The sequence below is a fragment of the Columba livia genome, chromosome 1 (genome assembly GCF_036013475.1).
Source record: "Columba livia isolate bColLiv1 breed racing homer chromosome 1, bColLiv1.pat.W.v2, whole genome shotgun sequence".
NCBI classification, from domain to species: domain Eukaryota; kingdom Metazoa; phylum Chordata; class Aves; order Columbiformes; family Columbidae; genus Columba; species Columba livia.
Window position 1 is genome coordinate 145,446,895 of NC_088602.1, and position 25,969 is coordinate 145,472,863.

Below are 25,969 nucleotides of genomic sequence, written 5' to 3' on the forward strand. Positions count from 1 at the left end.
ATGTGGTCCGGCAAAAAAAAACAAACAACAACAAACAAAACAACATGTAAAAAAGCAAAGGCTTCTGGTAGGAGGAGGGTCTTCAGCTTTGAAATTAAATGTATTCTCCTGTACAGATTCAGACTTCTAGCAGACCTGAGAGTTAAGATATTGCTCAGTGAACTGAACTGAGTTTATAGTTCAGAAGCTAACTTGTTAGAACTGGCATTGAAATAGCACTCTTTTACAAGGTATTATAAAATTCATTTTTCCATAAATAAGGCTGTTTATCTGCATCTTAATTCTGAACTCGCTAATTGTTTATGTTAGACCTTGAATTAATTGTGCAAATGAAAAAATACTGTATTTGTTAGCCACACTTGTTTTCAGATTTCCTTATAGTCATCTTAGTAATACTTCTGTTCTCTTTTAGGACGTTAATTACCAACAATGCTATAAACGAGGTGGGATAACCAGTGGTCCTCGAGCAAATTCAAGAGGTAAGGCTGCCCTAAGGTTCCCAGTCATACTTATGTGCATGTGCACAGCAGATGCTGAAAGTGTTACTGTGAACAGTGAGGAAAACAATGTACTATCATTGTTTAAACAGGTCAAGCTTGCTATAAATTAACCAAGCTAGATGGAAGCTTAAGTACTGTTCTTAGTTTTGCATAGCAGCAGATTTAATTTCACTATTCTCAGTTTATCTTCCCATGTTGGAGTTCTGACACAATGGTACCTTACTGAGCTTCCTTCACAAATAAACTGACTAGGAAAACACACACAGGGTGGTTCTGATGTTGCGTTTGGCATCTTAATTGCATGATTCTGGGTAAGCTATTGGATCTTAGAAAATTTGTAAGAACTTATTCTATTAAAATAGTTTGTTTGGAAATGCAGCTTTAATTCCATGCTGTGGTACAAAAACTAAAATACACAAGACTAGCTGTTTCAATCCAAGCATGAACAGCATGTGTTTTGAAAAGTTGTGAACAAGATTTTTTTATCCTACTGTATGTGCTGGAAAAAGCTGGAGTCATAGTGCTATAGGTGAAAAGTGACATGAATAGGAATGATGGATCACTACAAAAAATAAAGGGAAAATATGGCATATGGAAACTTTTAATATAAAACAGGTCTTCCCTCAGTCTGAGGGAGGACTAGACACACTTCAGAAGATGAGAATTAGAAGAAATTGTGGTGAGTCAACAGTTGAGAAAAGTGCTTGTTAGCATTAAGATATCATAGCAGCGTTACTTCATTTTATTGGTTATCTTAAGGTGTTGCTTTCCAGTAGAAATGACAATGGATTGCAGCTTGAGGGTGACTGCTTTAAATTTCTCATATCTATTAATGTTCTCATTCTAGACTCTTAACTTGTATATTTGGAAAGATAAACAGCTTCATTTGGGGAAGTAGGGTGTGGAGAATGCTTAAAAGCAATTCTGGTTCTTCAGACTTAAAATATTTTAGCACTGTGAGTTGATATGACCTACTAAGGAAAGAACTCCAGAAGAACAGTATTGAAAGAACTTGAAATGAAATTTCAGGTCTTGAAGATGACTAAATAACTAGTTAGTTCTTGATAATTTTTGCCCTTTTTTGGCTTTTTTAAGAAATTACGTTTTTATTTCTGCTCAAAAGTTAGCATATGTTTTTTAATGCTAATGTATATGGCAATACTAAAGCTAAAACTACTGCAAGCTACTGCTTTCTTCTACTTAAAAGCAGTAGTTGTTAAATTATGGTGCATCTTGCTGAATGCAAGTGTGATGAATGTAAATCAGCTTCGAAGTGCTGTTCTCACTAGGGTACTTCAACTTCCTGTAGCTAAAAGTCAAATCTGTTGCAAAGCCCATGTGGTTGCTGCTTAAGATGATGCCCACAGGTTTAAGGGTATCATTCTGTTATAATACTTATTTATCATTGCTAATGATCTTTAACAGCAGGGTGGAGTGATTCCTCTCAGGTGAGCAGTCCAGAACGAGACAATGAAACCTTCAACAGTGGGGACTCTGGACAGGGAGACTCCCGCAGCATCACCCCTGTTGATATGCCAGTGACGAGTCAAGCTGCTGCCATACTACCAGTGCATGTCTACCCCCTCCCACAGCAGATGAGAGTTGCCTTCTCTGCTGCTAGAACATCTAACCTGGCCCCTGGAACTCTAGACCAGCCAATTGTGTTTGATCTGTTGCTCAACAATCTTGGAGAAACTTTTGATATCCAGCTTGGTAGGTTCAACTGTCCAGTGAATGGTACATATGTCTTCATCTTCCACATGCTGAAACTGGCTGTAAATGTTCCCCTGTATGTGAATCTCATGAAGAATGAAGAGGTCCTGGTATCAGCATATGCAAATGATGGGGCTCCTGATCATGAAACAGCCAGTAACCATGCGGTCCTGCAGCTGTTCCAGGGAGATCAGATCTGGTTGCGTCTGCATCGGGGAGCCATCTATGGAAGCAGCTGGAAATACTCCACCTTTTCGGGATACCTCCTTTATCAGGACTAAAAAAATCCAGTGCAATGTTTACAAAAGAGCTGCTCCAAACACCTTGGTGGAGGGGGGTGGGACTAGCTTTGCACTTACTACTGACTTTATAGAAGATATGTGGTTCCTTTATTGGGGGAAATGATGGTCCTGTTGTGCAAGGTGAAATCATGGAGTTGGGGTACTGAATCAGCACTAATTTGGCACTTTATCAGTTGTGATGTAGCCTTGCTAGTAAAGCTGTGAATGTATATTGTTTGCACTTACCCTAAACTGTATTAATGTCCAGCTTACTACACTATTGATTGCCTCGAGTATGGGCTATTCACAATGCCTTGTTGTGCCTCAATAAAACAAGTTAATATGCATTTTAGTATTAATCTTGCCAGTGGTCTTTATTTTCAAAATATATCAGAGCTTATTCCTGATGGAGGGTGTACATGCATGCTATTATGTAGAACTTGTCTTCAACTTTCAGTGATTCAGGGTAAACTGTAGATTAAATGGGATTACTTGTTTACTTAGTTTTTGCTTGATGCCATTCTCAAGAGTGTTCTATTCATCAAAAGGTTTAAAGGGTTATATACCTACTTCCTTTTTGACTGAAAGTCAAAGTGAAATGCTGTAGACTTTGTTAGGACTACTTATTTTAAATGCACATCCTGTCAAAATCTAGTGTTGTCACATCAGCTTTCCTTCAGCAGTAAAGTAGCTGAAATTTTTAAACCTCAAAACAACAGTTACTGAAGGGCTGGCTCACACTGTTTGTTACTCAGCTGCAATATATTAAGTTAAAATTGACCATTGTGAAGCACAAACAGGTATGGCTTCACTCCCCCATGAGACTTGGATTGGATTGTAATGCAAGTTCTCTTCCTTTCAGAGAACTAAGGAACTTTATTTGTAGTTGGGACCTGCTGCTTGTGTTTTAAATCAAACCTGAATACAAATGCTAAGAAGCATTTATGGAATTCCTTATAGCTCAGGGGCTGCGTGACCAGCAATCTGTTGTGGCCTGTGAATGGAAAAGCCATCATGTATGTCCTTGTCTAAGCAGCAGCATGTCACATACTATAAAGCACTTCAGTATTTAAAATGGAAGTATGAGCTAGTAAGAAGACTGTAGGTCACTGGTTCTACTTCTAAAAGCTTCAACAGTTTGCTTTAGCAGTAGGAAGTACTTTATCTGAGTGTACTAAGGTACATAGTACAAAAGCCTGACTGGTGTATCTAAGGATGAACTAGAACTCTGCAAAGTAAAGAACTTTACAGCAGAGTAAAAGCAGTCCTGTTTTCTGCTTATTTAAATGAAACTAAAAACTTAATTTGGACCTGGTATAAAGCTGTTGTTTCCTGGTAACTAGTTTTACAGGAAGTCACTGCCAGAAATATTTTGGTTTTATTCCAGGCTTGTGTTTCTTTTTCATATAAATTTTTAGAGGATGATCTTAATGCAGGTCCTGGTTTAATTTCTTGGAGTTCTGAGGTGAAAAATTTAGGATAAAGCTTTAGGGAATCTAGTTTTATTTTTATTCTTTTTTTTTAACCACTACAGACAAAAATATCAAGCCCTAGCCATTGAAAACTAAGCCTGTATTGTGTATTTTTAAATGTGCTAATTCTGACTCTAGCCTATAAAGCGGCTTATTTCTAGAACACTCTCAATAATAAAGGCTAAGTGGCAGGAGTTTAGTATTTTTTTTTTTCCTCAAACTGTTAACTCTTCTTGTGTATAAATATGGGAATATGGTAGACAGGCCTAAGTGCAAGGGGTAACTTCCAGCTTGCAGTAGCTTTGTGGCTGTGGATGGACTTTGCTTTTTTAGCAGACCTGCAATTCTGGATTTTTAGACAGAGTACTGACCCAGTCACTCTTCTTTCAGGTTGTTTGCCTAGGGACTAATAAATAAGCCCTATTCCGTGTATAGCAGCAGGGTAGCCCTTGTGCCTTAGGCTGCCTTGGTGTGGACTTCTTAATTTAGCATGTGACTTATCTTTCTTGGGTTTATTATATGTATTTGTACGATTGCTTAGTTTTAAGAATAAGTTACTACTATTTCTCAGCATTGCTAACAAGCTTGGCCTTTGGCAGTGTCAGATGTTTACTGTGAATACATGAAGGACATGTTGCTTCTAATGTTGCAGTTCAATCGCGCCTGGACAACTGCTTGGTGGACCCATGTTACACTTTGCTTCAGAGTGATCTGGCAGTTGTTTTTCTTCTTGGCAGATCTATCAAAACTTATGTATCTCTAGCTTGGGTATATTTAAGATATCTGAGGTAAGCATCTCAATTTCAGAGCTGGTTATCCACCTGTATAAAATGGATTTTTAAAACCAAGAAGTGATGATGAAACATGAAATCTAATCATTACACTATCCCTTGATAGTAAATTTGACTGTAAATCATATAATGGATGGCTTTGAAAGACTTCATACTTTTGTAAGCTTTATCAGCCTGAACTGGAATCATCTCTACAGCACCAGCTACTTTCAAATAAAATGTCTCGTTTTCCTGATTTTGGTTATTAAAATGACCAAGTAACCACTCGGCAATTCTACTCCATACAGTAACTGAACACATCAATTTTATCCTCTAGCATTCTTGTGTAGCTCCATCAGCTAGAACTATTGGCTTTCACTGTGCTTCTGATTGGAGCTGCAAACCTCTATTATAAAAATGAATATAAGTACAATTGAACAGGTACTGTCATAAAAATGTTTTCAGACAGTATGTGACTCAAAAGGCTAGTACTGAACCTTCCATGTCAAAGCTACATTAAAAAAAAATACTGCAAAAGACCAAGCAAAACACCTGCTTTCCACACTGGCAGCTGGCCAAAATCCACTAGTAGAAAATTTCTAATCTTTCAAATACCTAGAAATACGACTTCACGTGATATCCCATAATGATAAACACTAGGCTATTGATACCTCAATCCTCATTCTTTGTTTTTCTAGATTAAAACTTGTTTTGAAAACTTATCAAAGTACTTTCGAGTATTTCAGTGCACTATTTGCCAAAACAGTTTTAGTTACCTCAGCACATGCAGACAAAGGACCTAGAACCATATTCTAGTTCTGGATGAATAATTGAACAGGTGAGTTTCACAACTTGAAAATACTTGTGGTAAGACCAGTATAGACTTCATGTAAATACTATCTGCCAATACTTTTGGTTCCATAGTTGTTAAATGAAGTTGCTTCAGTTGTTGCACCAAGTAGCATGCATTCACCATATAGAGATGACCATCAGGTCTTATTAATACATACAAGGGGGCACCACAGTTCTGCTAACTTCCTATTGCTGTGTTTTGCTATGCAAATGAGATATCTCCTAAATTCTCTCCAGATCAGTTATCTTATGCAGCCTGCTGAAGATAAATTGTAAGGAACTAACACTAGTTTTGGATTTGGAGTGAGCAAATTTCCATATTTCTTTCTCTGATTTCAGTGAAACACTGGAATGACTCTAAAATAGGAGGGTGTACGGGATTTGGCTGTGACAGAGTTAATTTTTGTCAGAGTAGCTGGTATGGTGCTATGTTTTGGATTCACGACCAAAACACTGTTGATAAAGCAGGGATGTTTCACTTATTGCTGAGCAGTGCTTACACAGCCTCAAGACGTTTTGTTTCTCATGCTGCTCTACCAGCCATTGAGCTCAGCGTGCACAAGAAGTTGAGAGGGGACACAGAGAGGACTGCTGACCGCATCAGATCAAAGGGACACCCCAGAACATATTACATCATGGTCAGCAATAAAAGCTGGGGGAAGGAGGAGGAAAGGAGAGGACATTGAGAGTAAGGGCATTTGTCTTTGCAAGTAACCACTGCATGTGATGGAGCCTTGCTGTCCTGGAGATGGCTGAACACCTGCCTGCCCATGGGAAGTGGTGAATGAATCCCTTGTTTTGCTTTGCTTGTGCACACAGGTTTTACTTTACCTGTTAAACTGTCTCTATCTCAACCCAGGCCTTCTTGCACTTTTGCCTTTCCAATTCCCTTCCCCATCCCACTGGGAGGGGACAGGGGAGGCACGTGAGCGAGCAGCTGTGTGGGACTGAGCTGGCTACCTGGGTTAAACCATGCCAGAGTGTTTCTTAAAGTTTTCAAAGTACTAATGCACTTGTGACTTGTGTGTTTTTTTCCAGGTTATGGAAGTGAGAGGAGACATGAATGACCTACCAGAATTGCCATGGCTAACTTCCTGCGGCAAAGGAAACCTCCCTCCTGATGGCTGCAGTGGTGCTGCAGAGAATGCCACTGCTCTGGTGCACCCGTTCAGTTTATGTACCTTTTTCTCCCTGACTGCCACAAATTATCTGCAGCTGCTTTGACAAAACAGTGGGGAAGATGGCTTTGGAATGTTAACTCTGATCAAAGCCTTGTCTCTGGAAACCTGACATACATTTATCTGCTGCAGATCGCCCTTGCTAGCTCTTTATCAAATCTATTCAGGTCTTTTGAGAAAATTAAGTTTGAGAGTCTTGTGGAGGATATGAAAAGTCTGTTGTTTACTCTAACTGGAGATGTACTGTACCGTAACCAGATAAAACTGAACTTATGTACTTGTTCACAAGTCTCTGATCAGCTTAGTTTTATGTCGTCTCCCAACTATAAACAATTCTATTAAGCATGAAAAAGCTTATAAAAGTGTATCTGCTGATCGAACATTTCCAGGTGGTGTTGTACGTGAAAAAAAAACCAACCAAACATTGGAAAGTACTAATTTGACTGGAAAGTACTAGCTCACACAGCTTTTGGACTGTTTGGGTCTTGGATGAGTGAGGCTGTGGTTGATATGGAATGAAGGCTTTATGCTAAGTACAGATCCAATCACTTTGTCTTTAGTTCACTACAATGAAGTACACCCCATATTGAAAAAAGTGCATACTTTTAGCTTGTAGCACATCACACAAAGGATTGTTGTCATCTTTGTCATACTTTTCCATGGGTACCTCTTATTAACTACAGCTGATAACCAGAGGCTATTGTACAGGAGCTTGGGTGGCAGGTTAACATAGCAGTTGTTCTATGCCAGCAGAAAGTGTGTTACACACAGCATTCAGCTAAAACACTACCTGCATTTCAAAACAACCAAAAGTCAAAGGACTAGTTCTAAGGAACCTGCAATATGTAAGGTTTTTCTCGTTTTGCTCCATCTCCCAAAGTTCTTGAACTTAATCAAGTTATCTTGATAGCAACTCTCCCAGGAACTTCGTCTGATTTTTCTGGAGGTCACACTTAATGTGGCTTTAAAAATCCTTGGCTTCAGCAAGTGAGTTTCAAAATATGATTCCCTGTTCTAGATGCTTCATAAAACTGTTGTTATAGTACACCTGGAGAGTTTTGGAGCTTTAAGAAAAAAATATTTGCTCTCCCTTAACTCCCCACCTTCCTTTTATTCTCATCTATTCTTTTCCTGTACTTGCATGCTCGTGTCACTTGAGTTACATTTAGTTGCTTTTAGCTTCTTTGTATATCACTTGTCCCTTTCACATTGGGTCTTCTCTCACCAGCAGGGTTAGACAGCTGACAAGAAAATCTCAGAATACCTCAGATTCTTCATTTTGTAGTTCCAGATACATTATTTTGAAGTAGATGAAGCCCAAAATACTAACAGGATCTTTGCTCTAACAAAAAGGCATATGAGTTCTTGCTTATAAATAGCTACTTCCATCCTATAGTTTTCAAAGTTACAGAAAAATATTTCAACTAATGCCTAAACTTGTTTTTAGAATAGCATAGCAAATGGTATCTATGGAGGTTCATGTTTTACAGAAAGAAATATCAGGCAAGCATCAAATCTTGCACATAGGTAGATGCTTGCAACAATACTATTCACAACTAAATAACTCCTAACATACTACAAAGGGAATAACCGTTGTTGAACTGGATGTTACCTGATTCAGAGACTTGCTTGCATTGCCTCATTGATGGCTGTGTGCACAAAAAGTGGGTCTTCAAAGTAAAAGCCTAAGTGTAAATTTTTTTCCACTTTTTGTAGTGAATGTTGTGTGTTAAACGTGCAGTTTTAAATGCAGGTTGTAAGTGCAATAAAATGCTGAAAAATATTTAAGGAAGATGTTAAAACAGCCTTTAAGCATGTTTTGTTCATTATTGATATGTTTTACCTCACTAGCTCCACAAGACTGAAGTCCTTACAGATAAATTCAGTAACTTTTAACTTCTTCTACCACAGATGAATACACAGAAATGGAATAAACCAGATCTGCTTTTAAACTGTCCAAAACATGCTAAAGGAAGTAGAGATATAACAGTAAAAATTTGGTTTTAGTATGAAATATGATCCAAGATCTTTAAAATGAGCAGTTTTCACTGAACTAGTCTTATTTATTATCTTGGCCAAAATGGCAAAGAATTACCACCATGAAAAAGATACACTTTTTATGCACACATTGTTTTTTGGTTTATGTATATTGTGTTTACTGGACATAGTCTTGTGTGCTTCTAAGAAGAGATGAAAAGGTGAATGAAAGTACCCACAATGTCTTGCTAGATGCTGTAGAGCTGCATTACTGGAGAACAGAAAGACAGCTATTGAGCGACAATGATCAGGTGTTCCGCACCACTTCAAAAAGTGATGAAAACCACAAGAACGCACACAATCCCCAAATGCTAGGTAGGTCCAATTCATTTTTACAGCTAGATTCTTTTTTAATTATAAGCAAATTTATCAATGGACAATTTTTGTATATGAAATCATCATAGTATTATCTGCTTTAATATTTTCTTTGTAAACAATTTAGGAACTTAAGTTATTTAGTGGCAGTCAAGGTGTTGTGGCAAGCCTTACCATATAGTCCTCTTGGCTACAGAAGGGTATCTGTGCCATAAATGGTGCTTCTGTGCATTCCCCATTGTTAAGAAGAGTATTCTTCAGCAGAGGTCAGGCAATACATAAGCTGAGGGAAGTACTGCTGTTTTCTTAATTGAGGAGCAATAATGAGAAATGATGTTTTATGCTGTAATTAAAATGAACAAATGACACGTCCAATTGTGTTCTTAGGGCATCTATATAATGGGATGATCTTGTAATTGCCCTGGTGTTTGACTCTTCCAAAGCACAGCGAATAGTCCTTCTGTTCTTTCCACCAGTTAATAACACGCCTCTGGTTTGTTAATGTTATGTAAAACATCACCTGCAGAAGTAACCAAAGGATTTGGCTCACCAAGATCATATTAGTTGTGAGGTTTTCCTGGCACGCTGTTGGTCTGTGAGCTGCACCTTTGACAGCTACCTCACACCTGCAGGGGTGTTGAAATCTTCCTTGGGTTCACCTGCATGTTTTCAGGATTTGAGAGGAGAAATAGGACACTAGTGGAGAATCACAGTGGGGCAAATGCTTGCAGTTAGTCGTGTTTTGATGTTCCTGACAAACCTGAGTGGAAAGCACCTTCCACCCACTTTCACACACAAATACCATTAAGATAAACCACTTTCAGCGTCTGCTAATCTGTATAATAATGAGGGCAAGTACCAGAAGCATGATAGGAATTGTGTCTTCCAACTGCACATTTTAGGAAGCTCCTTGCGGCAAATTTCTCTCTCCCCGCGTGTTGTAAGCCCGTCTTGTCCAGGAGCACAATCCTGAGGTACCTGGATAACCGCGTCAATAACCTCCCTCACCGTCGCCATGACAGCGGTTCGCTATGGGCCCACTCTCCTGTTGGTATCTCCAGGGGTGGAGCAAGGGGCAGCTGCATCAGAGAAGGGAGTGGAAGGGTGGCCGGCCCCACACAGACCGTGATGACAGCAGCGCCCCCCGCCGCCCTGTCCCTCAGGGAGCAGGACACGACATGGCCGCCCCCTCACCCCGCCCACCACGGGCCGTCCTTGCTTGTGGCCGTACAACAAGATGGCGGCCACCTCTTGCCGACCTCTGCACGAAGCCAGGAGGAGGCGCTGCGGCCGTAAAGCAGCACCGCTTTTTCCCGATACCCAGCTGTCGCAAACCGGTGAATGGCTCTGGAGAGGGATCGGGAGGGGGGGTGGGAGACACGAGCCTGTGATTGTGGCGCGGGGGGGGCGGCGGCGCTAGCGGCGGCTCATCTTCCTCCTCCTGCCCCCGAGGAAGCGCTGCCCGCCGGCGAGGGAAGGGGAAGATGGATCCCAACAGGATCATCCAGGCTCTGAAGGGCACCATCGACCCCAAGCTGCGTATCGCCGCCGAGAACGAGCTCAATCAGGTGAGCCGGGGGGAGCAACGGGCGGCCCCGGCCGCGAGCCGCCGGCCGCCTGCCCTGCCCCGCCCCCGCCCCGCCGCGCCTCATCTCCCCCCGGCCGCCGCGCGGCACGGGGGCACCCGGCCCCGCTGGCAGGGGCGGGAGCGGGGGTCGGAGCCGGGGGGATCGCCCCCTCCGCCGCGCTGAGGCGGCAGCGAAGGGCTGGGGATGGGGGACACAGGGGGCTCCGCGGCGCTGCGCTCCCCCTGCGCGGGCTGCAGCGGAAAGAGGGGCCGGGGGCGGCGGCGTCCCCAGCCAGAATGGGGCCTTCCGCGCCGGCTGCCAGCAGGGCCGGGCGGGGGTGGCCTGGCAGCGGGAGGCAGAGCCGCTGTGGTCTGGCTGCCGGTACCCCCGGGACAGGCTCTGCCGCTGCGGGACTTGCCGGTGCTGGCAGCCTGCGGGTGCGGAGAGCGGCGCCGGGCGCCCCATGTCCGCGCCGCAGGTGCCCTGGCGGGATCGCCGCCCTCACTCAATTTCACCCTTAATGTTGTGACCCTGGGAGCGGGGCGTAGCGAAGCGGAGCTCGGCGGCTCGGTCCTTGGGCTGTCCCGGGCGGTCGCGGTCAGTGTTGGATGCTGGAAGGCGGGACACTGAGCGCCACGCTGCCCCGAGCCCGCGGGTGCTCAGATCACAGAATGTTAGGGATTGGAAGGGACCTCAAAAGATCATCTAGTCCAATCCCCCTGCCGGAGCAGGAACACCTAGATGAGGTTACACAGGAATGTGTCCAGGCGGGTTTTGAATGTCTCCAGAGAAGGAGACTCCATAAACCCCCTGGGCAGCCTGTTCCAGTGCTCTGGCACCCTCACTGAGAAGAAGTTTCTTCTCATATTTAAATGGAACCTCCTGTGTTCCAGTTCCAGATGCACGGTGACAGGGACTCCAGGGTATTCCTGGTGTCCCATTCAGCAGCATGCCAAGCAAAACTTTGAGAAAGCCACATTAAGATTTTTGTGGGTAGTATTTATGACGGCATCCTGCACTTAGTGTAGTGGCAGTCTGTTCTGAGCCAAAACTGTGACCAAATCTCAATTTGGACCTTTGAGAGAAGAGGAAGTTCCCTTGCACAACATGAATAAAGCTTTAACCTCTATGATTCGATGGAAAATTTGATCAATTCTCTTGGAAGACTTGGATTTTTTTTGCGTGTTAACAAAACGATCAATGGGAATTGGCTGTCAGGAATTACTGCTGCTTCAGGATTGCTACTCTGGCTTAATTTTCTATTTAGGCAAATTAAAACTTCTGAATTAGCTGTAGCTAATCCTGGCTTTAGCAGTTGGCAAGTTCCTTTAGTAAATCAGTGGATTAAGTGCTGGACATTGAGAATGCTCTTGTGGATAGTTAGATAAAAATGCAAAACTTTTTTCTTTATTTGGCCTAGTTACTTTAAAAATTCATCAGTACCTATTTTTATACCTACTGTTAAGGGCTGAGAGGGAAATTATAAATTTTTGTCAGCAGCCTGTTGCACAAGAATCAGAAGTACAATAATAAACTGCCATGTGTCTGCCAGGCTCAGAACAAAGAGGCAGATGTCTGGGTTCCTGGATCTTGCTCTTAAAACTGGCATTTTAACATCATCAATAAGTACTGTGACATTCAGGAGAAGTTTTGAAAGTGTTTTAAGATTGAGATCTGTAAAATGTTTGAAGTTCAAGTGATGAATAATGCAATTTGCCTGAAAGGCCCTGGTTTTGACATTGCATGTACATTTATCGAGCATAGGCTGAGATACGGATTTTTTTTTTAAATAGCTGACACGTTTTCTCTGTTCTAACTGTTATAACGAATGAATCTTGAAATGAAGACATATCTATTATTCTGTAGGCTTTCTGTTACTAAATGAAGCATGGTGTATCTGACTGATAAAATGTACTGATGCAGTGTTGCTAGTTTGACGTGACTCTTCGGATGAGTAGAACAAAAGTGCTCCTGAGGAATGTTGCGTAATGTGGGCCTTTGGCACCTTGAAGCCTTTCAGTGCTTTTGAAGCAAGACTTCAAAGTGACTTGTCAGGCTCCTGTGTATGTAATGACAGTGTTGATATGTAACTGTCTTCCTGCAAGTACTGGAATCCAGGTGCTGTTCTAGCTTTTATCTCGTTCTAGCAACAGAACCAATCCACCAACCAAACAGAAACCCTCCAGTAATAAGTACTTGAAGTGGTAATACCACACTTGGCCAAACAGAAGAGGGTCCACCTTTTTTTCTCTGCACTAGTGAAAGTGATGCTGTTCCTGATACATGCTAATGGGTGTTGAGGTAAATCTTCTCTTGCATTAGCCTGTCTGCAGTATACATTTGCTTTCAAGTTTGAGTCCAGGTAATCACAGGAGCTTCCCAGAAAGTATAAATCGTACTAGTCCAGCAATATAACACTTCTCCGTAGGCACCTTATTGCTTGTGCTAATACAGAGAGTCCTTTAGAACAGAATCGTAATAGTCTCAACTCCATAATTTGCTTACAGTGTAGTGTGGGGAATGGAGTTAAAATGAGTGAAAGCTTATCTAGCTGTAGAAAGTCCCGGCAGGTTTTCGAAAATGCCTCTTCTGTATGTTCCTGCACCCGTTTAAAGACAGAGATAAATCAATGAAGTTGCTGTCTGCCTTCTGGATTATCATCTAACTGCATTTGTAAATAGAATCAAGATTCCTTTTTTTTTTTTTCCCTGATTATTATATCTATTGGAAAGCTGTTTGTGAATTTTCTTCCTCCTGTAGCTAGAAAGAAGTGTTGATTTCCAGCCTAAATAAGTTTATGGTCTGTTTATATGCATTTATGCCAATCTTACTTCTTAACTGGAACTGTTTCCTTGATACCCACTCTCACATCTTTGCCAAAGGCTGATCCCTACAGGACTGTTTTCCTACCCTCAACAGGCTGTATTTCTTTTACTTTATCGTAAAACTGAATTTATGAAATCTAATAATAGGAGAGCACAGCATTCTTCACTCTTCTGTGCCTTTGTATTAATCTTTCTTTTGCAATCTTGTCATTTGTGCTTGCAGCACTCCAGAAAGTCTCACGCTCAATGCCACTAGTATGTCATTTGATACATCCTAAAACTACAGTTATCCTCTTTGTGTCTAACACCTACATATTTCTTATCATTTAATATGCTGAGGTCCTTTTATCCTATAGTTGTTCCTCACTAAGAAATCTGAACCTTTAAGGAGAAATTCCTGTTGTTCTTTGGTGCATGACCCTGTATTATACTTTGCCCTATTACTCTGCTCCATTTTTGTTGGTGCAGTTCTGAAGATAGTTCAGTTCCTTGTAGGATTTTTCTGATCTTTCTCGTCAGATGATGCATGCTAGTTCTGAGTCATCGAAAAACTTCACTTCTCTCAGTGATCTGAACACAAATGTAAGTGTGGGATTTGTCTGAAATGTGATTCTTGATAAACTAGAGCAGTAATTTCCTGCCAGGTCAGTAATATCTGTGATGTAGCAGCTGTAATTTCCCTTTTAGCCTGTTGATTTTCTAAGTGCACACATCTTTCCATCTCCCTCTTTTTCTTTCATTTTTTTCTTCAGCTCTGTCATGTCATAATCAGGGTGCACTTTAGGATCATATTTATCAAACACGCTGTACATATTGGAACAGTCAGTTATCATACCAAGAAAGATACTCAGTTTCTGTGCACCTCTCTTTGGTAACTGTTCTAGGCTGTTACTCTTGTTAGGTCTGTCTCATGGACTTCAGGGACTTTTGCTGGTGGTTTATTTTTTTGTTAGTTTGGTTTGGTTTTTTTAATGGCTAAATAGTGCTTTCATGTGCCAATTCTTGGAGTCTTGTGGAGTGTACTCTCTGATCATGTGAACATACAAAGCCATCTCCGATTCCAATTCAGATAGGATTACCATACAATTTTTATGCATTAACCTTCATTGGCTCAACCTGCTCTAACACATTTCTTTGGCCTGTAACAAATGGGAAAATTAGGACACAATCGTAAAAATACAGCTGTTTGTTTAAATATTGAGAAGGAGGTACAGAATTTGGCTTTGACAGGAACTGGGAAGCAGTGCTGGAATAAGAGAAAGAAGTGTAAGCAGATTGCCCAAATGCAGAAGAGTCCAGAATAAAGTTGGGCTTCCTTCCATATCATCCATATCTTTGTTGAGTTGGCTCCCATAGTAGGCAGGGATGTTAAAGCAACTCTGAGCGTGACAATGAACACTTCATGTTACCTAGAGGAAGGAATCTCAGGTATTTGTGATGAGGAGGCTGACATGCATGATTAGAAGTGCTGTGAAAGCCGAGTTTGAGACTGAACAAGTTTGGCAGCAGAACCCACAGCGAAAAGAAGCTCAGGTAGGTTCTTATGTTTATTTTCACTGTGTGCAAAAATATCGTGCATTTCCCCCTCCTTAAATGGTGGTTTGCACATAGGCAGGGAAAGAAGAAGGTGTCTTGTGAAGTCTTAGTTCGTTATAACAATCTATCTGTGACTGCCAGCATAAAAACCAAGAGAGAAAATACTTTTAACAACTGTAAAAATATTCTCCAGTGTGACAATAAGTAACACGTATTCAGTGTGCAGCAAACAGAAAATAAAACCTAGTCAACCAGGTAGTTGAACATTCAAATCAAATGCATGAAAACCTTAAAATAATCTTTGTAAACAATTAATTGCATACATATCCGAGGTACATTTTTCTTTCAGTGTGTTTATCTTTGCAAACAAAGATGCGGTGCCTTGATTTTCCAGCAGTTTTTATGTACCATACTTGAATTCAGAGGTAGGGAGAAAGAGATGTTGTTTATTACTGGTGGAGAAGGATGGGCTTGGCTTTGCTTGCAGAACCTGAGGGTGTCCAGTTTTCCACGTCCGTTGTCCTGTTGTTCTGCAGAGGAAGAAGCACCTTCCCATGCCGTTCTGCGCTCAGCCGCTGTGGTTGCTCTCACTGGAGCGGGAAGGTCACTGACAAATGTGATTATAGAGCAGTTGCTTGCTGTGGGCTTTAAATGTGACAGCAAGCAAGACACAATCATTATACTTATCTGAAATAAAGTTTAGTAGTATGTAGTGGATGATAACCAGGGAGCCAAATCTGAATGTTAGATGTGAAAATTGTTTTCTTCAGTAGGAGTAATTTGGGGAAGCTTTTATGTGTGTTTCCTGCTCACTTCTCCTACTATTCTAGTCCTTTACATATGACAATGTTCATCGTATTTTCTTGGTGTCATCTGTTCTAATGCCTAATCAAATGGAAGAGGCAAAAAAAATTATGCGTTCTCTGATGTTTTGAAGAATGGAGCTGAGATGAGGATGATTGCATGTTAGGCCAAAAGTGAAAGGACAGAATGCAGAAAGCTGTACAGCTGCATTGCACAGATCCTGAGACAGGGGACACACATGAAACAAGATGTGTGGGGACATAGGCATCTCCTTGGTCATTGCTGTGAATTTACTCAGTTGAATCTTACTAGTGCTGTATGCCTCTTCTAGTTCAGCTGCTAGCCTTGCACATTGCTGTATCCCATCCTATTAATCCCAGTGGAAATTAAATTAAATTATTATTTTTTTTTAGCATAAGTGCTCTGATCTGTGATTCATGCAAGAGTAGTCGGTACACATTTTACACAGCTTTAAAGTAATCATTGTTCCTTATACGTACTCAGGGAAAGTTCATCTTTCAAAAACTTGTACTTTCTCCTTTAAAGTAAACATATGCCCCTGTCGAGCAGCACCTTTATAGAAAGTTTTACCAAATCACAACAATGAGAGTTCAAGGGAGTGTGATTATTCACGAAGTGCAGGAAGCAGCCTGCTGTGTTACGGGAGTTGCACTGCAGGTCTTTTTCAGCCATCTGGTGCCTCCCCGCGGCTTCTGGGCACGGCTCTTCAAAACCAGCAGCTTTCCATTCCTTCTGTGGGACTGACGAGATTCCTGCTCTCCTGTTCTGAAAGTTCAGGTGCAGCTCTAACAATAGAAGTAACTGTCGTGCTGAATTTATTGAGCTCTGACATCTTTTCCTTGTCTTTCCATTTACACAGTGCACACCTGACAATTGCTCTGCACCTGCTACATGATACGTACAGCTTTACTTGCTGGTGTCCAGAAGCCTGTTGTACAGTTTCCCAAGCAAAGCAGGGAAGAATACATCCCAAGATCACAATTAGCATGACAACTAAACCAGCAAGAATGTGCTGGTATAGGAAAAATGTTGCTGCATGCAGCTTTTTAAAAAGTCCTCTGTTCCAAAAATTGCAAGCAGTGTGTAGTTTTCCTGACTGGGTTTGTTGCTGCACAAGTGAGCAGGGTGATATTCGAGCTTCACAAATACAACAGAATTGGGTGTCTTGTTTCTAAAATGGGCACACAATCGCTGTTGATCTCTGCAGCATTCGTGTTTCTGATGATGGGTGGGAAAGGGAGCTATGTGAAAATGTGAATGGGATGGAATGAGGAAACTAGGGCATTGCTCAAAGTCGTGATAGAAAGGTAATGATAATAGCGTGAAGCAGAAGGATTTAGTGGGAGCTCAATGCCATGTCCCTGTGATCTCTTTAGGGTTGTCAGTGTGTGAAGTGTAAAAAAGACCTCATAGTGCCATGTTGGTGGGGATCGGGCCCCCCCCGAGACGCTCTGCATATCTTCTGTGTAACTTGCGTCACCCCAGGCACTTGCTGAGAGGATTTGCTCTGCAGGCCAAGTGACCGTATTTGTACGGATCCTGGCAAAACTTCAGGGGTAGTGATCGTGTGCCAGCACAAGTGGTACCAGTAAAGCTTTCTGGAGTAGCAGTGACTTTAATGTAGATGCGGGATAAGCTGTTTGCACAGAAAAAGGGAAGGAATTTATACTGTTACTACTGTGTCTACCCTAAATGTGATACTGGTAAACTTACTGCAGGAAGCAACAACAAAAGAACCCCCGAAAAGGTTGCATTCTTCATCAATGTGTCTATAGTGCTAAAAGCTGTTCATAGACTGGGTCTGAGGGCAGCACACTGGCACTATTTGGAAGAAAAAAGATGGTGAGAGTTCAGGCACATTTTTGCTTTTCTGTGCTGCTGGGATTCCTTGTGCTTTTCTCATCTCCCTGGGAGTTGAGTGTTGAGTGCTGGAGGCTGCTGCAGCCCCGTGGGTCAGAAACCACCAGCTTCGTACCGGATTCTGGCCGATAGCGACTGAAAGACAAGCTTTGGACTCCAGTATACTTGATTAAAGGTGACCTTTGGAATCCAGTATGCTTCAGCCAGTTGACTTTGAAAGCTGGTATTTCAGCATGTCTGTAGATAAGTGGAGTTCCTGTACTGTTACAGCTTTTACTTCATTTGGAGCATTGCTTATGGATAATTAAAGTTTACAGGGAAGGGAATTGCAGGAGACTGTTCTTTTCATTTGACATTACCGCTTTTATCTGAGATTACTCAATAAAGATCAAATGAATCTCCGAGCACAGAGCAGGTTAGAATTACTTTATCATTATAGTGAGTAAAATGAAGGCCAGAAAGTTAAACAGTTTGGTCAAATGGTTGAATGACAGCGTTGTGATGCAACTTTTACACTTAGGCTTCATGAATGCAATGTTAAGCTTACTTCATTATGGAAATGTTAGATCCAGGACCTGGGTGCATGAAGAGCAGAACATACCTCTTATTTCACAGGTTTCAAACAAGGCAGAATTTATGGGAGGATGTAGTGGACTTGTACTTAAAGCGCAGCTCTGGAAACAACCACACAACTGCTAGGCATAATCTAGCTGGAAAGAAATACTATAAAAGGTGAAATAAAGAAAGCTACTGCCATCTAGCCCCAGGAAACATCTCTCTTTGAACATCGAGCACACAGATCTAAGTGATGAAAGATCTGACCTACTAGTAACTACTAATGTTGCCAAGGCTTAGCAGTCACTGCACCATGCTGAGTCAACGATTCTTCACGTTGGAGGACCCCTGTTGAAAGACAGCAGCATAATGCTATCAGATTTTCACATCTGTTAAATCTGGCGTGCTTTCCTCAGAAGTTCAGTGAGCATTGTTTTCTCTTTGAAATTCTTCAGCTGCATAGCTGATGTAGCATTTGAAAAGTTCTCAGGAAGGCTGTGGGTTTTGAAATGTCATCTCTCCATGCTTGATTTTAATTAAAAATAGTTATTTTGCTGTGTTTCCCCAGTTTTGATTTTTCTGTTAAGATGCACTATGCATCTAGTTGGTTAAAAGATAGATAGCTGTATAATACATAGCTGATGCAGATACTGTTTACACTTGAAAATAATTTTAAATTGTTTTCTTAATCTCTTAAAAATTCAGTATTGCTGTTATACCACAATCTATTTTGCAAGTAAATGGTATGTATTGATGAAGCATGTCAATAACCATCTGACTTAGGAAGCCTAGTTAAATAATTCAAAGACAGATCTGTAGTGCTTCTCATGATGCATTCTCAGAATTATTTAAATATTCATTATCACTAATCTCTAATAGAGGGCTTTGTCACATTACTGATTCCACCCATGTGCCGTTGTAGGCTCAGCTTTTACAAGTAATTATTTGGATTGCTGCACATCTGGGTAAATCCAAGTGCTGAAACCTTTAATATTTCATGAGGACAGTCAAAGAACACTGCAAAATACGTGGTTTGTAATTTTTGTTCAGCTTTTGGTAATACAGTCTATTTTAAACACAGTGATTTGCTAACTTTGTTTTATGTGTTTCAGTCCTATAAGATCATCAATTTTGCTCCAAGTCTACTGCAAATCATAGTGTCAGATCAAGTTGAATTTCCAGTGCGTCAAGCAGGTGAGATAAATTCCTTCTTTAGTTAGAAAATCAGACTGTTAGTTGCTTCAAGAGGGTGTTGAGCTGTTGCAATGTGAGTTCATGTTTGTTCTGACTGTGGAAATGAGAAGGATCCATCTTTGCCATATCTTTCCTACATGAGGATCAGATAAAACCATGGGTATAGGGTAGAGTCCTGCTTTGGCTTCCCTGTGTTTGTAGTGATCCCTACTGGATTGCTGTGATACTGATACGCGCAGAGAATAATATCTGCTCGAAACTCTGTACCTAGAGAGCCTTAGGTATTTTTCCACCTGGTGGTGATGAAATAGTGATGCCAAGACAAGCAGAAGTTTAAAAAGAGTGGATCTCATTTGAATACCTGTTTATTTATTTGAATCACTTTTCCTGGAAAAATGAAAGAAACCATAGTTCCCTAGGTCAAGGGTAGCCACATACACTTGGTCAGTATCTATGGTGTCTGCTCACAAAAGCAGATATGAAGAAAGGTCGCATGACTGTTAAGTTATACATTTGTAATAAATAAATTTATAGTCTAAGCATGTCTAGAAACGTTGAACTGTGCGTGAGTTCAGGTATGGTGATGCAGTTAACTTTAGGGTATACACTTGTGTAAGAACAGTTTCAAAATTCTCATGATCTATTTTAACTACTATACAATATTTTTGACAGATACAGAAAATATTAAGCTTTTTCAAGAAATTGATAAATACTGTTTCATTCACAGCTCTGTTTTTATCCTATGGAACAGCATTTCCCATAGAAACACTGTTGTTTCTTTTGTGCAGATCCTATTAATCCCCTGAGTGCGCTGGGGCATGCTGACATATGCTGTTTGTCATGCTGGCATTTATTTTTTCAAAGATAATCCAACTTTGAATGGCATTGTTAAACCATTCTGTAGTAAAGTTTTATGCTTAATCTAGACTCCATAAGATTATTTTTATAAATTAATCTCTCATTTCAGTATCATTCAGGAAAAAAACAAGTATGTAGAGCATAATTTTTATTTATTTATTATTTTTTTTTTACAGTGTAGGGCTATGAAATAGAAAAGCACATTTAAATTATATTTGTAAGTCAACAGGTTTCCCTGGGATTTTTTTTTTAAAAGCCAAGAATTTGGATAACAACAAGATCTGTGGACAAAGTAAAATAAATCCTTGGGCTGGTCTTTCTGGACCTGTTTCTTTGTGAATATTCTGGCACATCATAGACACAGAGCTGTTTTTCCTCTTACTTCTGTAAAGTGTTTTACAAACTACATGTTTTCATGCTTTGTAATTTGTCATCACCAAGAAAAATTATTTTACCCAGGGATATCTTATTTATACTTTAAAAGCTCAGCTAGTAATCAACTGAAATGGTACAGGGACAAGAATTTATTAAGAACATTGCTTTAATGTCTTAGACCATATTTCCTATATTTCCTAAAGAATGCCTAGAGGCATTTTAGTACTGAGGCATAAATGCTGCTTTATTTTCAGTTGAAGATTAACTTTCTTTTTCATGGTTTTTCATGTGAGACAGAAGGGAACAATTCTAGGGGATTATGGGAAATCCTAATAGTGAGATAAAGCTCAGGGAATTCACAACAAACATTTCTGTCTGAATAGAAGGTGGGCCAATTGCCAGTTTCATACTGGGCATTTCCCCAAGCAGAGTGTCCCATCTGCCCGCACAATGATTTGTTTACACGAGCTTTCCAAAACTTCTCTTGCTGAGCTTGAGTAGTTCTTTTAGGGATGAGTGAAAATGCAGATGAGTAGATTTTTGTTTGCTTGTTTTGAACGGTGGAATATTATGTCCCTGTGGAAGACTGCTGTAATAGAGAATGTATCCTGATAGAAGCTGGCTGAAATACTATTCTGTTCTGTTTAGAATGAGGGGCTTGAGCCTGATCTTGTGTGGAATCATTAAAAAAAATGGTTTTCTGACTCAGCTGTGCTTAGTGCCTATAATTGTTAAGAACCTGCTCTACCTTCTGCTTCCAGCTGTACTACATGTTGAGCACAGAGTAATGTGGAGATGTGCTAGAATTAAACTATTTTTTCCCCAATGTTTATACTCAGCTGCCATTTACCTGAAGAACATGGTGACACAGTACTGGCCGGACCGTGAACCACCTCCTGGAGAAGCTGTATTTCCATTCAACATTCATGAAAATGATCGTCAGCAGATTCGTGATAACATTGTAGAAGGAATAATTCGTTCTCCTGACTTAGTGAGGTACATTACATTGTGTAGAGATACTTCCGTAGCTCAGGTTTTCAGATCTACCAGTCTGGATGTAGTTAATTTGAGGATCTCAGTTTATTGGGAGATGAAGCAAATACTTGTTCTGAAAATGTAATAACAATAAATTTTAACATATTTATGTGCACCTGTTCTTCAGAAATATAGTAACACAGCTAAGAGGCCTGTGATGCGATTTATCCTCTTATGGTGTTGTTTAAAGTGTCTTATAACAGTTGCTGTAGTGACAGCCTGTCTATTTGGCTGATTCAGAGTAAATATATTAGAGGGCTATCTGCAATACAAAATTAACCATTTGGAGAAATACTGCCCAAAATATATTTTCTTTTTTTTTCTGGTAGGCCTTTTCTCAAATACCTTTGCAATTTTATGTGTAATCCTAGTATTTAAATGTGTATTAGCATTCTTGGGTTTAAGATGTTAAAAGAATGAAGAAATGCTGTCCACTTTTTGCTGGAATAATAGTTTAGATTCACAAACATACTGCAATGTATGATTGTTCACCACTAATGAAAGTGAGGCTGATAGGATGGGATTAGGCTGTGATGTATAGATGTTGAAGAAGAAAATCTTCCTCTTCTCTCCTGCTCTCCACCAGCAAGATATCAAAAGTCGTCTTTTTTTGTCAGTAGTCATATCCAGAAGAGGGGTGTTTGGCTACAGATTGAAATTGGGATTAGGGAAAAACTCTTTACAAAAATGATAAAACACAAGAATGTGTTAGACTTATAGCATCGCTGTCACTGGAGGTCTTTATGAATAGATCAGAAAAACACCTGCCAGGAATGCTTACGGTATAAATGGGCCTGTTCTGAGATATCATTTCCAGTTCAGCTTTTCTAACATGCTCTGATGCAGATGATTAGTGTTTCCACTGAAAGAGAAAGGTTCTCCTTGCCACGGTTGTGCTACAAGGTGAGGCAGCTTGTGTTGTTTCTGTGATAATGTATTAAAGGCATGCAGTTCCCATCATGTCAAAAAATACAAAGGCTACGTTTATACAAAAGAACATAAAGTAATGAAAGTTCAAGGAGTTTTTTGCAAATTTGTTCAGGCATTGTTTCATAGTCTGGTATTCAAAATGTCCTGATGTTACTGTGACAAGCTACATGTTAAAGGATCGTTAAATCCCTGGGACAATCACCTGGAATAATGTACAGGGTTTTTAAATACTGGATAAACTTGTAGATTTGTTGGAGGTTAAAGAAGTCACAGAAACTTCACTGGAACTAGTCTGATGCTGTAATACTGATAGGTTTCACTGTTTGCTTGTGAGAATAAGTGGCGAGGAGGAAACAAACGAGCAATAAGCACAAACTCCAAAGGCTTGGGGGGGAAGGGAAGTTTGTACAAAGCTAGAAGGATCAGTAGGTGGATCCCTTATTGAACTGCTTTGTAATAGTGGCTCCTTCTGTAATGCACTGCAAGAGGATACCCAAGGAAAGCTAAAGAGAGAAGAACTGGTATTTTATGCAGACTTAAAAAAAAAATTGTTCTTCCCTGGTGGAGCAAAGAGTGTTTATTTACAGCTTCTAGCTCAGTGCCACCCAGGTTTTTTCATTACACCTCACTTTAGTCAATTAACAATCATGTCTTACCTCACCATTGTTGAGTGTCATCTAAAAGTGTGTGGAAAGAAGGGAAAGTTAAGATGTTTTTACCCAATTGGCTCTGCTATGTGCCTCAGAGGTTGAGAAGTGCTGTTTGAGAAGATCCCAGGAAAAATGTAATTTCATGAGGAACCTCTGGCTTGGATCGTAACACAGGCCAATATTGTTCAATACAAATGTACAAATTTGTGCTTTTGTGGTTGCTTTCAGCCTCGTAGTGTTAGAAGTATTAACATTCATTTTAAAAGTACAAAGCTGGCTGGTTTTGTGAGCAATTAATTGTTTTCAAATATTGCTTGAACGGGTGTGAAGAAAGAGGAAGAAGGGAGAGAACGAGCTTAAATATTAGTTTTTTCCTTAAGGTTAAATCCCCTGGGATTTTTTTTTCTTGCTTTTCCTCTTCCACTTCACAGAACTCTTTCGATGTTGTCAAAATATGTATGATACTTATGATGTAATACGTCTGTTGTGGCAAATAAACCAAGATTTGGGATCTGTCCTTTAATATTAAACACTCTGCCATGATCTTCTTTACTTACAATGTATTTCTCTTTCCCTCCTGCCATAGGGCACAGCTGACAATGTGCCTCCGTGCTATCATCAAACATGACTTTCCCGGCCATTGGACGGCTGTGGTGGACAAGATCGGCTACTACTTGCAGTCTCAGAACAGTGGGAGTTGGCTTGGGAGCCTCCTGTGCCTGTATCAGCTGGTGAAGACTTACGAGTAAGTTGATGTCCATCAGTAGGTGAGGAGTCAGTACTTGTAGGCTCAGCTGATTACCGAGAATGACGTTCTTGACAGCACTGGCAGTTCTCCAAGGAATTCGGATAGAAAGGGGGAATTAATAATTATCGTATGTTCCTCTCCTGCAAATAAATGAAAACTCTTCATCATATTTATATCATCAGTGAAAGCAGAGAAGCTAGCAATAATCTGTATACATTGACTGATATTTTTCTTGAGGCTTTGTGCTTTTCATCTGATTTAACACATTAGTGAAAATTTTCTTAAATGTTTATAACTTCTTTTGTGTGAAGATTTCCTAAATGCTGAATATATGAATGCAAATGATTTCCTACTTTTATGTTATGAAGACGGTACTGTCATTGTCATATACTTCTATTACATATTGTTACCTGCACTATCCTCCTGATGATTTAAATCCACAAAGCGTAAATTAGGAGAAGTGTAGTGACCTCTCTCTTATTTAAAAAAAAAAAATTATCTGTTGTTAGAAACAAATGTGTAAACCGCACAGAAGAAATGTAAATGAAGAAGGAGAGAATGTTGTCAAAACAAAGGAATTTTCTTTCCCTTTCAATGGCTGTTCACTCCTCTCTGTTCAGCACCCAACTTGGGTTTGGCATTGGTATGAATGACAGAGAAACTCATGTCCCTACTCCTGTGAGCTGACAGTTCAGTAGTAAAGAACATTAGTTCTTCCTCCTAATAGCTGCGTTTATATAAGGTAACATTTGTTGGTTTTCATTTCTCTATTTATACCTTAGAGAATTTGCTCAAATTGTTGATATGGGGGCTAGAGGAGGGGAAAGTGAATGAGTGAGTGCTGGATTTATTTTTTTTTTTTTTATGGTACAGAAATTAAACTGCTGATAGGGAATAGGCATTAGAATCTCCAGTGTGTAGATCCTGGACCAACGTTTTTGTTTCCTTTGCAGATACAAAAAAGCAGAGGAGCGAGATCCTCTCATAGCAGCAATGCAGATATTTTTGCCTCGGATTCAGCAGCAGATGATCCAGCTTCTGCCTGATAACTCCCATTACTCTGTATTGCTTCAGAAACAAATCTTAAAAATCTTCTATGCTCTTGTTCAGGTTGGCATCTATGTAGAGGAAAACCAGAACTTTTACTTTGCTGGGCACAGCGACCCCGTTCAGTACTCTCATGGGTGTGATTGACTAAAAATACCAATGTGGATGGGAAAGGTCATGTACAGTTAACAGCTTTTATAAAAATAGGATCTTTACAGATTTTTCTGGTCACGTGATCCCCCAGATTAAATTTTTACTGGACCTAGGTACTTCTGTACATCCTGTCTGTAAGCTTACCAGAGAAATGTTCCTATTTTTGTAAAGTCACCCTTAACCTGATACAAACTATATGAGTATCTAGACTGTGCTGCTTAGCCTCTGGAAGTAGCAGTAGTGCTTATTGTAGTATAATCGTAAAATAGTGCACTTCAGTAGATGGCATTTGTCATTATCTTCTCAAGATTTGGCAGAAATTATTTATTGAGGTACAAGCATTTACAGGGATGAGTTCAGCTTTTACAGGGATGAGTTTGGTGAGGACGTACTTTTAGAGAATGGGAAACAAACCAAGATCCTATGTAAGGGGCAGCCTGAAAACTCTTAATAGAGGTTAAAAAGCTAGAGTAGTTTGTTATTAAATGGGGGGAGGATTAAAAAGACCCCTAGATCCTATTTTACCTTCCAATAGCTTACCAGAATATTGTCACTTTGCTTTGGATTTTGTAGAGAAATAAGATTTACTAGATATGGGATAGGTAGTAATTAGGAGTATGTTTCACTTACTAAAATGCTATTGGTTTCCCCAAGCCCTGTGATATAGCTACTACCATTATCCCTGAAAGTCA

At 40.3% G+C, this 25,969-nt stretch overlaps 2 protein-coding genes across 16 annotated transcripts in view; both read left to right on the plus strand.

Annotated features, from left to right (window-relative positions):
• Window positions 1–7,049, plus strand: part of CAPRIN2 (caprin family member 2) — a 40,416-nt gene extending 33,367 nt beyond the window's left edge. For 9 of the 11 annotated variants that reach the window (XM_065035220.1, XM_065035204.1, XM_065035239.1 and 6 more), the window contains 2 exons: window positions 413–479; window positions 1,926–2,847. In XM_065035220.1, the coding sequence (XP_064891292.1) occupies window positions 413–479; window positions 1,926–2,494 (636 nt within the window). In that variant the 3' untranslated portion in view covers window positions 2,495–2,847. Of the gene's footprint in view, window positions 1–412; window positions 480–1,925; window positions 2,848–6,626 lie in introns of those variants that run through there. The other 2 variants (XM_065035234.1, XM_065035226.1) reach the window with 2 other exon arrangements.
• Window positions 7,050–10,318: 3,269 nt separating this feature from the next.
• Window positions 10,319–25,969, plus strand: part of IPO8 (importin 8) — a 56,816-nt gene continuing 41,165 nt past the window's right edge. For 2 of the 5 annotated variants that reach the window (XM_065035281.1, XM_065035275.1), the window contains exons 1-6: window positions 10,323–10,455; window positions 10,571–10,686; window positions 19,400–19,481; window positions 21,554–21,710; window positions 23,916–24,074; window positions 25,031–25,187. In XM_065035281.1, the coding sequence (XP_064891353.1) occupies window positions 10,356–10,455; window positions 10,571–10,686; window positions 19,400–19,481; window positions 21,554–21,710; window positions 23,916–24,074; window positions 25,031–25,187 (771 nt within the window). In that variant the 5' untranslated portion in view covers window positions 10,323–10,355. Of the gene's footprint in view, window positions 10,687–19,399; window positions 19,482–21,553; window positions 21,711–23,915; window positions 24,075–25,030; window positions 25,188–25,969 lie in introns of all 5 variants that reach the window. The other 3 variants (XM_065035293.1, XM_065035265.1, XM_065035288.1) reach the window with 3 other exon arrangements.